General features: G+C 34.5%; 2 protein-coding genes across 3 annotated transcripts; one reads left to right on the top strand and one right to left on the bottom strand.

The window, feature by feature from the left end:
- Window positions 1–1,233: 1,233 nt before the first annotated feature.
- LOC138333479 (uncharacterized) lies at window positions 1,234–3,719 on the top strand. 2 transcript variants are annotated; one of them, XM_069281883.1, is made up of 2 exons: window positions 1,234–1,363; window positions 2,426–3,719. In XM_069281883.1, the coding sequence occupies exon 2, from the start codon at window positions 2,478–2,480 to the stop codon at window positions 3,405–3,407; it is 930 nt and encodes a 309-aa protein (XP_069137984.1). In that variant the 5' UTR covers window positions 1,234–1,363; window positions 2,426–2,477; the 3' UTR covers window positions 3,408–3,719. The 2 variants fall into 2 exon arrangements, with proteins under 2 accessions (XP_069137984.1, XP_069137983.1); XM_069281882.1 differs by having other exon boundaries at window positions 1,258–1,359.
- Window positions 3,700–14,591, bottom strand: LOC138333478 (RAB6A-GEF complex partner protein 2-like). The gene is made up of 8 exons (XM_069281881.1): window positions 14,207–14,591; window positions 11,551–11,702; window positions 11,158–11,241; window positions 10,501–10,650; window positions 8,476–8,616; window positions 7,668–7,795; window positions 6,900–7,077; window positions 3,700–5,638 (listed from the first exon to the last, which is right to left on the bottom strand). Exons 1-8 carry the CDS (start codon window positions 14,314–14,316, stop codon window positions 5,415–5,417), a joined length of 1,167 nt encoding a protein of 388 aa, XP_069137982.1. The 5' UTR covers window positions 14,317–14,591; the 3' UTR covers window positions 3,700–5,414.
- Between the last annotated feature and the right edge of the window lie 1,158 nt (window positions 14,592–15,749).

The following is a 15,749-nucleotide window of genomic DNA, read 5'->3' on the forward strand; positions in this document are numbered from 1 at the left end:
AACATGACGTTGGACTGGTTTGCAATCGTACATACATGTACTGCATACCATTTTATTAAATTGTATTTTTAATTTTCTTGTTTTCCCCACAAACTATGTGTGAAATGATGATTACAAAATTATGAAAATTGTTGTGGATCTAATGTTATAAATCTATTATCGTGTAAAGGGAGGCAATTCAGCTTTTGCATCGGCAAGTAGATATATATAAATTATATTTAATATATGTGACGAAGAAAAAAACACACACATATATATAATATTTCAATTTTAATAGAATATATATAAATAATGAAGTCATAACTTTACCACAAAGGAAGCATACAACAGAGTTTGTTTTGTTTTGTTAACAGCTATGGTCATGTAAGGACGGCCTCTTATGTATGCTTTTTGTTGCGTGTATGTTGTGCGAGGTGCATGTTTTGGGAGACTGTGGAATATTCATGTTGTGTCTTCTTGTATATAGTGGAACTTTTGCCCATTTTTAGTGCTGTATCACTGAAGCATGCCGCCGAAGACACCAAGCAACACATCCAACCCGGTCACATTATACTGACAACGGGCGAACCAGTCGTCCCACTCCCTGTATGCTGTGAGCGCTGAGCAGGAGCAGAAAAGACTTCGGTGTCTCGGCCAGGGGACAGAACCCAAAGCCTTCCTCACGAGGGCGAAAGCTCAACTCAAGACCAAAAGTAAGGCGATGCCAAGGGCGGCATTAGGAAAAAGATAAAGTCAGTTAGGAAGAAGAGAAAAATTAAGATACTAAATTAAGTCGCAGGTACATTTCTAACGCCCTACCTGCAAGGCTAGTAATGTCAGCGTACAATCGAATCACGTATCCCTTTACGTATGACTGAAAATATTTCCATTGTGTGTAGTGATTTTACTAATGTTAGAAATAAAATCTATTTGGAAGTCAATTTGAAAATATATATGTGTTTTTTTTTTTTTTTTTTTTTTTTTTTTTTGTATTTTGAAAAAAAATTCTGACATAAAGTCACTGTGTTTGCATTTACTACATGTGCCTGAGGTTCTTTACTTTGTGATAATTTCTTATAAATGATACTGATAGATGTTTCTGCACACACAAATATGTAAAATTTCGTAGCTAATTAATTAATAATGTACATGGGTAAAATGATTGCTGAGTGATTTGCTATTGAGCCTTTACTACTCCGATCCGGCACTCAACATCGGTCTCAATTGATATTTTTCTAGTTGAATCAAATCGTGAAAAAATTCCAACTACTGCCAGCATGTGCGTGTGTCCCGGAACATTACAACACGGGGACTCATTTCACACGGCACAACTTCGTAAGCCCGTCCCGGATTGTTATTCTACTGCACGAAGACACAGATGTAGGTAAAGACCTGTCGCGCGATATGACTGATTTATTAACGCTTCACGTATCCCTAATGTACGATGTTTCGTGAAACCAGGGGATATAAATATCTGTACGGCAATGGTACTCTATCCCCGCAACGTTACTAACTTACAGTACATGTACAGTGGTACGTACAGAAGGCCGACTGCATGATATTCTGGTGAAAGATGCGTTTGGCTCTCGGTATTCTTTGCTATTTGTCGTCTTGATCGAAGAGGTTGACAGTGCTACGTCGTTCATAATTATCTAGTACCAGTGAAAACTCATAGATTGGACTGCATACATACATTTATAATAAAATCAGGGTGCTTGCGGTGTGCGAGGAAAAATGACCCTGACGTATAACACCCCACCCCCTTACATACTATTAAAGAAATTTACAAAAAAGTAATTCAAAGAAAATTATAAAATGTTGAGAAAAGGCCAATGTAAATTAAGAAAAAAAGTGTTGTTATTTTTCTGGTTGATCCAAAATCAAAGATGGCCGCCACAGCCGCCATCTTGAAAACACATCCTGAACTTCTTCTCAAGTTCTACCGGTTGCGATTTTGCTGAAACTTGCATGAAATATTCCTGACATGGTCCTGACAAATTGGTATCGTTTATAGGTCAGTCTGAAATCCAAGATGGCCGCCATAGCAGCCATCTTGAAAACACATTTTGAACTTCTTCTCAAGTTCTACCTGTGCCATTTGGCTGAAACTTCCCTGAAATGAACCTGATATGATCTTGACAAAGTGTTGTTACATCTCTGGTTGATCGCAAATCGAAAAGTGGCTACCATGACATCATATCATATCTATCTTATTTCCTATAGATTAAAATCATGAAAAGGTTTAAAAAAACAAAACTAAAAAGACTGTTAAGGGTATGTCCAAACATGAAATTTTGATTAGCGATATCAATAAAATTATACAACTATTGCTAAGGTAGTCAGATGACAATTAAGGCCCTTTGGCCATTGTTTTTTCAAATGATGAATTTCGGACCTGATTAAGATACTGAATAATACTGTAAACCTGTCATTTTATCATTTGTAGGGTACCAAAAGGTTGATCACGCAGCTGAAATTATAACCGTTTAAGAGTGAAGATGTCAAACAGACTACTAACCTGTGGGTGTGGCATATTTAAAAGATGGAAGGGAGCTTTTTACAATTTACGTTTCTTCAGTTCAGGTGCCTCACAAGATGAAACTCAACACCAACCTCGTTACGCCCCAGACGGCATTACCAAGTCACACATATCTAAACAATTAGTGCTGCGAAGTTTGAATCATTCCCACGTACATAAAAGGAAAGTTGTGCTTTTGTTTGATTGGCTGTATGCTAAGCCTGCCGCAGTAGAGAAGTACTGTAATCTATACCATGATCAAGGACTAGATGTCCTGACCATCAAAGGCAGACTAACACATTTCCTCTGGCCACCAGCCGGGTATAAACTGGCTGAAAGTATACTCAAATTTATTTTTCTAGATGGGAGACATGAACTACTTGTACATGCATTCTCCATAGGTGCTTACATCTATAGCCTTTGTCTGATGTTGTCGAGGCGTGAACCTAAAGCATATGGCGAATTTAGAGATAGGGTCAAAGGTCAAGTGTTTGACAGCATTGTCATAGGGTCATATGATCACATGTCGACAGGCATAGCCATGGCTCTACCGGGGACCAACACAATGAAAACGCCGATTCTGAAAATGATGGATGTCTATTACAACAAGACCAAGGAAACAACTCGCGATGAGTATGACAAACTTGTAGATTTGTTTAAAATGGACCCCATCCTCGTCCCAACCCAGCTATTCTACAGCTATGGTGACCCAATGTGTTATGTTCCAAGTGTAGAACAGATGATCGAGAGCTGGTGGGCCATTCCTGACTTTGACGTCACTAGTAAGTGTTGGGATAAATCTATACATGCTGCTCACCTCAAGTTCCACGAGGAGGAATATCTGACTCTTTGGTTAAGATGGATCAGTAAAATTGATCTCAGCCCAGATGATGAGTATGTTAGTCTATGAAACACATTTTTGATATTCTGAAATCTTGCCAACAGGTTTGGGAAATCTTTGTTAGCTAGGTTACAATTTCTCATGGATTTTAATTTATTGAAGTATAATGTACATACATTTTTTATACATGTATTTAGTTAAATTGGGCTATATAAGTACCATTTCTTTTGAAAGTATTAATACAGACAGAGAGAGAAGAGTGTAGTATAATACTGTCATCGTAAAACATCCTAAAGTTACAGACTGGGGTCAAATATAAATATTTACCATGACACTAAAACACAACAGATACTAACACCACTTGAATTGTTTTCCAATTTTATTTATTGTTTTTCATTGAAATAAAAGTTGATGGACAACAATGTGTTACTTTTATTTGTTCTGATAGATCTACATGAAGTCAGTGTAACAACCCTAACGGATAGCCTTTCTGATAACAAAGTAATCTACTACATATATATCTCCTGGGGCTGAATTCAAGATCAGCATTTTTTAGAAGAAAAAAAAAGTATCAAGATTTGAAAAAGCAATATGTAACGGGAGATGAGAAAATGTAGTGGCAAGACCAACGGATAGCCTTTCTGATAACAAAATAATCTACTACATACATATCTCCTGGGGCTGAATTCCAGAACAGCATTTTTTTTAAGAAAAAAAAAGTATCAGGAATTTAAAAAGCAATATGTAACGGGAGATGAGAAAATGTAGTGGCAAGACCGGGACTTGAACCCAGGACCACCAAACAGTAGCCGGATGCTCTGTGATCTACCAATTCAGCTTGCAGGTCAGCTAGTCAAGTCCCACTACAGATGGTACATGTACCATTTTCTAAACATCAAATCCTGATGAGCATTTTATATATACAAAAATGTATTTACAGCTGTAGAAAATTATATCTAGTTTCAAGTGAATTACAGGTAACTGTTGAAGATCTATTCAGTATATAGATGTCAGACTGGCATTATTCTCCAGCAACCAATAACATAACTACATAAGTGATATTTTATGTACATGTATACATTTGTGAGCCTTTGGTAATGAGCGTTAGATATACTAGGCTATATAAAAGTGAAACCATTCCCATTTCTATGCTACAGCATTACAACCATAATATGTACATGTTATAAAGACTGTACCAAACTATGAATTTTGTTCTGGATTTTTCACATTTTTATGCCAATTTTTAGATAAAATACAAGAATGAAGAAACAAAGTGTGCATAACCTGGCACACTTGTACAAAAATAAGGAAATTAAAATACACAATGACAAGCTTGGTATTTACAATATCATCCATCAGTATTTTTACCAAGCTATTGATGTAACTATTATATATAAAATCATTTCACACTTTATTTCTCTTTAGAAGTATCAAATGGTTTTATATATCATGGTAATAAATAAAGTTCAGAAAGAATAAAAGAATGCAAGAAACTCCAAGTAAATATTGCACCGATCCATTATTTATATTGACTAATTAACAATCATCGATTCCATGATCTACATGTTGAAAGTACACTGGCCATATTAAAATCTGTTATTTTTTATAAAATGTTTTACCCAGTAAGGTTCTTAAATATGTTAGATGTTAAAACAACTATAGCTATTGTTCGATTTTGCACATAATAGCTGCAAGAACTAATAGCTACATTTTATTTTTAAAGCTTTAATTTTTACTAAATTAAACTATCCCTCAATATATTCACTATACCATAGGTAAATAACATCCCTTCCCCTTTTTGTGAAGATATGTAATCAGTTATAGTATATACATATATAGTGATCTAGAGCATGGCACTATGCATTGAGCTAGTAAAAACTTAATTTTCTAATAAACTTGGCATTTTCTTTTGATTCTAAGTTTGTGAAATTTCTGGCATTCTTGACTAGCGTCTATAGATTATTTTATGTGTACTTTTTCTAATCATTCCTTTCTATGAAAAACTGATAATATTTCATTTTCATTTAAATACAAAAATAAACCTTGTTTACCTCTCCCTGTTCCTAGTATTTACAGCTATATTTGAACATTTGATAGTGATTTTGTACATGTTACACTAGACGCGTGAAGTGGATTCGTTGGAAATATCTTGATTGGTAAGTCCCAGATCATTGTTTCTACATTAAGTGTAGGCGGCCCTCGCCAGGATGCACTCTCGTCTGGGTGAGAAGGTCTTTCCGATTCCGGAATAGGTTCACAGGATGTTACAAATTCAAAGTGTAGACGCCACCTCAAACACACTGAAACAAACCGTTATAAATTTGAATAGTTTTCAAATAGACCTCATTACCTTGGTTAATTTGCCTTTGGCTCATAACTCAACTTTATTCAAAAACAAGTGTCTTTCCTTCATTTTATAGAACCAAAATTTTTAATGAGGGTGGAAAATTTCAACTGGATGGCTTACCTTCTAAAATTATCTTGATCTATAGATTAAAATCACAAAAATATCATCTTCATTCTACAGGTAACATGCCAAACAAACATGAAATGAAAACTGACACAGCTTCTTATCTAAAATGGAATCCTTTTCATAACAGGTTTCTCACTAAGGTTTTTAATAGATTGTTGAAAATTAATAATAGGTGATTGGGGCCGCAGGCCTGTGGTGGCCAATACTTATTTCTGCCAAAAATAGCTGGTTGTAAACAAATAAGTAGACGACTGTTTTTGCCTGTAACCGTCTTTAAACAAGAACCCTGTAATAAACTTCCATGCTTAGTTTTTACTTCACCTGGTGATTTCACAAAATTACATCAAATAAGACATCACAATCATCGGAAGGTGGGACTAATAGGTGATAGATTATACACCTACCTATATCTGTAATGAATGCTGGCATATTAGTGAGCCCTAGGGAGCCCTGAACACCTACCTACATCTGTAATGAATGCTGGTGAACTAGTGAGCCCTAGGGAGCCCTGAACACCTACCTATATCTGTAATGAATGCTGGTGAACTAGTGACTAGGGAGCCCTGAACACCTACCTATGAACTAGTGAGCCCTAGGGAGCCCTGAACACCTACCTACATCTGTAATGAATGCTGGCATATGAGCCCTAGGGAGCCCTGAATACCTACCTACATCTGTAATGAATGCTGGTGAACTAGGGAGCCCTGAACACCTACCTATATCTGTAATGAATGCTGGCATATCAGTGAGCCCTAGGGAGCCCTACACCTACCTATATCTGTAATGAATGCTGGCATATGAGGGAGCCCTGAACACCTACCTATATCTGTAATGAATGCTGGTGAACTAGGGAGCCCTAAACACCTACCTATATCTCTAATGAATGCTGGCATATTAGTGAGCCCTAGGGAGCCCTACACCTACCTATATCTGTAATGAATGCTGGTATATTAGTGAGCCCTAGGGAGCCCTGAACACCTACCTATATCTCTAATGAATGCTGGCATATTAGTGAGCCCTAGGGAGCCCTGAACACCTACCTATATCTGTAATGAATGCTGGTATATTAGTGAGCCCTGAACACCTACCTATATCTGTAATGAATGCTGGCGTAGCTGTGAGAGGCACTGGAATATTGATGTGGGTCTTCTGTGTATGTAGGCACATTTCTTGATGTTTTACAAATGATGTCACTGCTGTTCCCTGGCCAGGCTTCCTTCGACATTCCTCAGATATCTGTTCTTCATTCTGAAGTGTCACTGAAAACTGAAAATTAAAGATTGGGGTTTACAAACTTGATCAAAAGGTCAGATGAAAGGGCTTAAAGCTGACAATACCAGATTAAAAGCTTTAATGTTGAAATCATTTAAAACATTAGTCAGTTTTTTAAATAGTTGAATGATGTCCTTTGTGATGTATCTTTTTTTCTTCCACTTCTTTGGAAACAATGACCAGATGATATATTACAATAGGTCATCTCCAAACCATTATAAAGAAAAGTCTTCTTCTACCCAAACATAAAGCTTTTATCAGTTTAAATATCATCATGTGATTATCAAATGTCTTTAATGGTTTTATTTTTCTCATTTCAATAATTATGATTTTTTTTTCTTCTATTTGATATGAATGCAAATATCTTCAACAACAATGACCATTCCATTGAAACCAGTTAAAAGGAATTCTTACCAGGTAAATCTAAAGTAGAAATTTTGAAAACTAAAGAATTCATCAATAAAAGGTAAAAAATAAACAATATTATGGAATGTAAAAATACCTCATTAACATATTTAAAAAAAAAACTATATGTCAGAGAGACACACTCATTCTAGAAAACAAGAAAATAGTTCTGATCCTACCTGAACACAGGTAACTGTCCCATCTGTGAAATCAAATGCTCCTATGATGTCCTCACCCAATTTATAGGCTTGCTTGAACAGAATGAACTTAGCAACTTTTCCCTTGGCATTGGTTATGTTATAGGAATCTGAAAGGTAGTAGAGATTTAAGGATAATGCTTGAACTCAAGTAATATTTGAGATTAACAACAGAGAAGTGCTTTATAAAGCATCACATTAATTTTAGTAGTGTAGATTGGGATTATTTTGGTTACAATAGAATTTTCAAATGACTTTTACATGAAATTCTACAAAACACCAATACTACTCAAATTTAGATAAATATGTACACATGTATTAGGGACTGTAGATTCAATTATTCTCTATCATTTAATTTTTGTCATTCTAAACTAAACAAATTGTGGTAATCTCTGTCTTGACTTTCATACAAACTATACAGATCCTGAATATAGGGTTAGCTCCCCTTTGACCATGAATTCCTATTCCCAATAGCATATTATATATACTACTGTAATATAAAATTGACCTTATTGTTGGATGGACAATATCCTTCACTTCAAATAAGAATGTTCCTCTTATTATATTAGGAACTTTATACTCAATTGTAACATTATTTTGCACATCATGGCTAAACCTTGCTAGATTCTGCCTTCAGCCTACACTTGCCGAAGGGTTTATTGCGTTAAACTATATTATGATTTTTGTTTCTATTTCATCTTCTAGTTTCTATTGTTAATATCATATCATTTGACCATGTTAGACTCTCTTATCTAGATATCACTTCTTTGATACAGAACTTTATACTTACGTGGTGCCTTTCTGGCAGTGATTGTGGCCAGGACCTGCATGGCAATATCAAGGAGTGAGTTCTCGGTCTGTTGGGGCTTCAGGAACGGGTTAGAGGGGGTCACTTCTTCACCCTCTGTATACACGCTGATGTCATTGAGACCTGAAACACAGATTCAAGTCAAGGATTAGTGGAAATCTCTCAAAGTTTGAGTATCTGAGGGAAATATTCTTGGATATTTTATAATTTAGAACACTTTCCTCCTAGTCCGAGATTTCTATAACACTTCTCAAGATAATAGTATATACTGTATACCCTTGTATCATTTTAATTCCACATTGAATATAGTTCAACAATATTAACTGAAAAAATACAAAGTTAATATTTTCAAAAGTGTTATGTTGTGATGAACTTGAAATATTGCTGCAAATTACTGTCGACGCGGGATTACTTCGAAAGGCACGGCTGCATTACTTCCTCGATATGTGGATGAACTAGTTACCTGTGCATCTATACACACGAGTGTGGTTAATTTATTCTGGGAATGCAGCGCTTGTTTTCATTGGTCGACGCATTTTTATAAACACGGCCATTTCCACAAAATATAAGCTTCAGAAAAAATATGCGTTCGAACTATCCGAATTGAAATCGGTATTAAAAATCAGTTTCAGTACCGATACATATCTGACATACGCGACGTTAAGCAGAAAATTTGTAGGAAAAGCAACACAGTTTTGCTGATTTACCTGAAAGATGAATTTCTCTATAATCGTGAGCATTTATTTGTAACAGAAGTCATGCGTGTAGTCAAAGCCCCAAAACAGCACCGTTGATTGAGGCCTAGAATCTACAACGACGTCCGTAATTATTTACCGGCAGTATTAGTCCTTTGTTACATTTCGTAATTAAACACGTTTTTTAATTATAAATAGAGTCGGTTGCTTTTACAAAACTGCTGCTGAAAATGTTTACATTCTGTTCGTAAAATTAGGTCACAATCGAACTGTCAGATTGTCTACCCCCCGATCGCAGATTGTCTACGTCTACAGATACAGATTATGTTAATATATTTAAACTGATGAAAAGTATGTATCGTTTACGTTTACATTGTTGAAATATTACCAACAAGTAGATTGTTTTGGCTGGAGCTGAATATCTAGCGTTCTCGCTGACATGACACCGCGTAACTGGCTTGCCCAAACCAGCGTACGGCACATGTTTACAATAACAACTTGATGGGCTGACAAAAGAAAGACCAAATGTTGAATTTTAATGTCGATTTTAAGTGATATCTTTATCTAGATTGGGCCTAAGGAACATTGGCGATTTCTTCCACGTACATCAAGAACAAATATGTACGTTGTTGGGGTGCTGTTTTGTGCACAATATTTCAGCGCAAATAATTTTATTTATTACTTAAAATGTTCATTTTAATTCATTTTCTGTTGTAAAAGTCATTATAATGATCATTTATTCAGTCTTTAATTCAAAAATCTTTGTGGCAATAATCAAAATACCGTCATTTATGGGGATCCCATTGTGCCGATTTGCCGATAAAAATTTCACTTTTACTTTGATCATTTGACGTGTTCAAACTGTCATTAACTAAAGATTTTTTTCCTTAAAAACAAGTGTGTTTGAATTCTCCGTCGGTTCAAATTAACCGGAACATTACAATACAGTATATATGTAAAGTTAATTAAAATATCGAGTTGTTTGTTATACACAGAAACTGAGAAGCCATGTACAACGCCGTCACATCTCGGTGATCACTGAATTGAAGAGTTTTACGTGCTGTCAGTGTTGTTTATGGGGCGGGGCTTATGAAGTCAGACTCGACCAATTATTCGACAGTAGCTGATTTGTAATGTGATGTTGCATTGAAACCAGCAAAAAATATTTACCCCTATTTTAATTAACATTAAAATCCAAACTACCAACACAAGAAAAGGGGAGACAATCTTGTGCATGCTGGGAGAAAACCTCCCTGAAGCATAAAAATTGTATTGTTTATATGCCACCTTTTGCTCTAATTGTCATATTTACCATGAAGCACAAGCACTCTAAAAGGAATTCTCAGCAATTTTGTTGGGTGGTCAAACTTCTGTGCTCCAATGGTGAGCTTATAGGAGTATTTTACAGCTTGTCCTCTGTAGGAAGGTGGGGCATCTGATGGAATTGTGTCCTCAAAAGTATCTGCAAAGATGCAACAACGTATTGTGTTTAAATTAGAAAGTGATTCTGAAATAGAAAGTTTGATTAGGGTTATTAATGCCTTCCCCAAGCACTATAACATTAACGCCTTCCCCAGGCACTATAACACTATGTCCAACCAGGCTAAGGCTAATGGCAATGCAAAGACTGAAAACACAATATCCTGGAGTTGAGGTATAGGCTCCACAGATCTAGTCATGTATCCGATGGATTAGAGGGCACACAATATCTAGAATAATTGGAGTAAATATTTTTTAATTAATTAAATCCAATTAGGGCTGGGGGGGGGATTAATGAGCAAATCCAGACATTTTTCGAAAATGGAAAGATGTTTAAAGCAATCTACTGCTAAATCTATCGTCATGGTATAGGTAGTTGTCCAGATGAAAATTTGCAGACTCATTCTTCGATAATTAATTTTTAATATTTACTTTATTGGCATTAAAGCTTTATCCTTGATTGATTTTTGTCTAAATTAATCATACTTACAGGATTTTGATTCACCTGGTGCCAGTCTCAGATCACAAAATAAAATCCGCGGTTTGGAGGACAAAACAGTCAGGCCCCGCTCACCTAACAAAAAATAATGCTTTTCATTCCACATTTATCATTTATACATGTAATGGAGGCTGTTATTTGCTAGAATAACTGAATGAATTTCATGTGTAAATATATGTTATCAGCATTCCCATTTGAGAATTTATACTTACTACACTCTCTCAGTTGTATGTGCAATTGATTGGCCACAAAAATTGTTAATTTCAATACATTATAATAATATCCATATGGTGAAGTAATACAATTGTATCTGGTTACAAAAAATAACTGAATGTGTTGCAGAGAAAAAAACCAACCAAAGAATGTAAAAAAAATGATTGAAACCTTTGCTGGGTACAAAGGAAGTATCACACCCAGTTGTAGATACTTCTTCTGTAGACATGCGCTCGGATCGTACCAGGTGCACCCTAGTCTCACTGACCGAACACTGACAATGGATCTGGGCACTAGCCCATGCCAAACACTCACTGCCATTCCTGCAAATAAATTGACATTATTGTACTATTCTAATAGAGATTGAATAGTGTTTTGATTGCGTAAAAGATGGTATGAACGCAATTGGATAGACACATTCAATGTACTTGCGTTTCTATTAATATAAAATCCAAGGCTCGTCATCAAAGACATCTGGTTTTGACAAGTTCCCCTATATAGTGAAATATTGTGTTGTTTTTTTAAATTTCAATTTTAAAGATGCTCTCCACCGCTGACAAATGGTATTTTTTCACTATCAAAAACCAGATCAGACGATTTGGTATTTTTCTTCAGTTACCTACAAAAGTTACTTACTTTACACCATTACCACCACTGGAAAGTTTGAGCTTCAAATTTTACTTCAAGATAACAATATTAGAAATAATTAATTGCATCCCGAAAAATTTCCTTGGCACTGTGTTCTATATATAGAATGAAAAAAAAAAAGGAAAGTAGTCTTGATTTCATTTCAAAATATTTTATTAACAAATACAAGATATACATGAATCATAGAGAAAGATAATATATTAATGTAATGCCAAATGGATTGGACAACAGGCAAAGCCTATATAGGTCCTCTCCAGAAATCCGGTTTATTTAACTAATAAATAGATATAAATAGTGTTGTATCAGTAGAAATGAAAAGAAAAAAGAATATTAGGAGCATACCCAAGCGGGCCATAGAAAAGAAAATAAATATTTACAACAGATAGACAAATAAGTAAATATATTTTAAATGAATAAGTAATAAATAGGCAATATTATTTATAGAAAACAAATTAATTAATTTATACATATCACATCCACACACACATACACACCCTCTCATAATGGCCTTCAATATATCAATACATGCATATATTTTAATATTTCTATAAAATCTATTTGTACAATTGAAATCTCTTAGTTTTTTTTATATAATTACTTGTATGAAGTAGTATCATTTCATTAATATCATTAGAAAAATCAATAGACCCATACAACAGAATTTCAATATTAACAAAACCCAAAAGATTAGAAATAGAGATTATGTGATGTCTAAAATCAGAAAAATGAGTACAATAAAAAAATAATGTTCAGAATTTTCAGTTGGAGCACCACATAAGCATGAACCATCATCTGTCAAATGATCGGAGAATTTGTCATAATTTAAGTCACTGGCATTATTGCGCAATTGGCATAAAAGGATATTTAAATTTCTAGGTTTACAATTCATAAATATGTTGGAGATTATAGATGGAAAAGTTGTTTTTAATTTTAATTTAAAAGAGGAAATAGAAGAAGATTCTCTGATAGAGTGATCTAGTGAGTTCCAAAGTTTCATAGAAGATGGGAAAAAACTATTATTATAGTTGTTAGTCCTTGATTGTGGTAAGTTAAAGAACCTTTCATTTCTAAATGCATAATTATTATTAGTATTTATGAAGGGATGTATATTGTCATATAGATAAGTAGGAGTATGGTTATTTAGGATTTTATATAGTAATGTTAGTTTGTGTTGATGTCGTCTATTCTGCAATGTTTCAAGTTGTGTTTCAGAGTAAAGAACATGATGAGAAGTGCCTCTTCTTAAACCAGTAATAATTTTCATAGCTTCTATTTGAATAGATTCTAAAAGATCAGACTCATTTTTTGTACAATTATCCCAAACAATATCAGCATATTCTAAAATTGGCCTAATATAAGATATATATAGTGTTTTTAAAGAGTTTCTATCAAGTTTATGTTTAAGAGTTCTTAATATATTGAGTCTGGATGATGCTTTTTCATAGATATTTGATATGTGTTCTGACCATGTTCCTTTTCTATTAAATGTTAGCCCTAAGTGTTTGTGAAAGTCATGCTGAGATACGGGTTGGTTATTAAAAATAAGAGTGGGATGTAGGTCTGCTTGTTTCCGTGAGAAGGTAATACTGACAGTTTTATTAGGATTAAAAAGAATTTGCCATTGATCAGCCCAAGAGGAAATAGAAGTGAGATCATCATTAAGAGTGTCTGCTGGCGTTTCAAGATCATCATCATCATCAACTATTACATATAAAGAAGTATCATCTGCAAATAATTTTATATTGGATGTAATATTATCTGTGATGTCATTTATGAATAATAAAAAAAAGAAAAGGACCAAGAACAGACCCTTGAGGTACTCCTGCATGTACTGATTTCAAGTTTGATTTATAGTCATCAATGATTACTCTTTGTTTTCTGTCAGATAAGTAAGCTTTGAACCAGTCAAGTAATTTACCTTTTATACCATATTTTTGTAATTTATATAGTAGTCTTGATTGTGTGCATATTCTACTGTGCATCCAGATTTCCGAATGCCTGAAGCTGTTGATGAATACTTTGTTTTGTTTATGTGGAAATAATGTGTTTCATACAATGCAAAAAATTCAATTTTACCTAATTATAAATCATGACTACTGGTTGAGTCCCAGTTTACAGATAGTCTATAATGCCTGTTGCTTTTATAACAGATATAATGACATAAATTCACTTTACTTACTGTACTTGTTCATGAGTAGCACCAACATTGGTGAAGGTAATCACACATTTTACAACTTCCCCGGCCAGATACACCGACCCCCGCGGCAATATGGCAGAAACCTCAATCATTGTGACTTCTATTCCATTTTTTAGTTTTCTGAAATACAGAACATGGATACTGCCAACTTTCTGATACTAAGCATACATGCCAACTTTTTGAAATTACCATGATGGTAATTTCACATGTTGAAATTGTTAACCTCAAGAAAGTCTACTTATAGTAACCCCCCTATAAAGAAATTAAAGCTTGATTTTTGCATATTTTGACCTGTTCTTTCTGATGGTATAGTCAGATTTTTTGACATTTTGAATAATAAAGAATATGAACTTGCTAAAATGGCTAAAATCGGGGTTCAAAATCGGGAGATCTCCCTCCAAAATAGGGAGGATTGGCAAGTATGACTAAGTATTGCACACCGTAGTAGGCTACGTAGTATATATCTGCTATTAACAATCTGACCTCATCTAACATCGATTCAGGGTAACTGCTAATCAGAAACTTTCAATGTGCTTGTTGTCATCTGACAAGTCCTGACGAGTTTTATTTGAGCAGTTAGGACCTACTTACTGGTTTCCATTCTGTGGGGCCAACTGGGGTTTAAAAATTCCCAGGAGAAATGCTTTTATGAATAGAATATGTATCTATTAAAAGGATTTAAGTAGATGACATGATGTAAGATATAATTCTTCAATGGATTACATGGATAAGTCGATTATAATACAAATGAATACAAAACATTACCTTACTGCGGTCGTCTGAATTCATCTTCTTTTTAGACAACTGTGACAAAACGCACACGACCCGACCATGATTGGAATACGACAAAATTAGAAACAATTAACTGACCATATTTTCCGGATATAGTTTACTACATTTCCTTGCGGTGTATCCGTTCATTTTACATACGATTTAATATTATAATAAAAATCTTCAAAAATAATTAAATAAATTTAATAATTGTCTTGCCGTACTTACACATATGATATGATAATGCATAGATCTTTATGAATATTAACTTTTTGCTGCCGTTGTCAATGAGAAAAATATATACTTGAATAATACCCGGGTTATAAATATCTTGACTTTTCCAATGTAGTAACTTTTAGGCCTTTTAATATACACGTAAATACGTTTTTTAGATAAAAGTTATCAGAACCTTACATTTTCCTTATTGAACAGCTCATATGATGTATAATAAATATTTATTTTTCAAGTGGTTGTTGGATATAGCAGGGGCGTAGGAGGCGGAGAGGCGGGTCACACTTAATAACGACAACAAACGACAACACGTTAAATATAAGGAAAAGTTAGTGACAACACAAGATATGTCATTCAGTACATTAAAATGAATATTTCTACCAAGTTTTATGAAGATTGGAGCAAAAATGAAGGAATTAGAGCGATTTTAATATTCTGAAATCGGCCGCTGGTCAACGATAAATCGAGTGACAAGAGGTTTGCCGTGACGGTATACCGACAACACGTTGTAACATCGAAAATG

Source organism: Argopecten irradians, chromosome 10 (genome assembly GCF_041381155.1).
Source record: "Argopecten irradians isolate NY chromosome 10, Ai_NY, whole genome shotgun sequence".
Classification (NCBI taxonomy): domain Eukaryota; kingdom Metazoa; phylum Mollusca; class Bivalvia; order Pectinida; family Pectinidae; genus Argopecten; species Argopecten irradians.

What these genes read in the sequence shown, in the direction of transcription:
- LOC138333479 (XM_069281883.1), top strand. Translation starts at nt 2,478, where the DNA reads ATGTCAAACAGACTACTAACCTGTGGGTGTGGCATATTTAAAAGATGG.
- LOC138333478 (XM_069281881.1), bottom strand. Translation starts at nt 14,316, where the DNA reads ATGATTGAGGTTTCTGCCATATTGCCGCGGGGGTCGGTGTATCTGGCC. An exon ending in TAGAGTGCTTGTGCTTCATG is followed by an intron (nt 8,617 to 10,500) that starts GTAAATATGACA and finishes TCTGTGTTTCAG; the next exon opens with GTCTCAATGACATCAGCGTG. An exon ending in CACTGCCAGAAAGGCACCAC is followed by an intron (nt 7,796 to 8,475) that starts GTAAGTATAAAG and finishes ACTACCTTTCAG; the next exon opens with ATTCCTATAACATAACCAAT.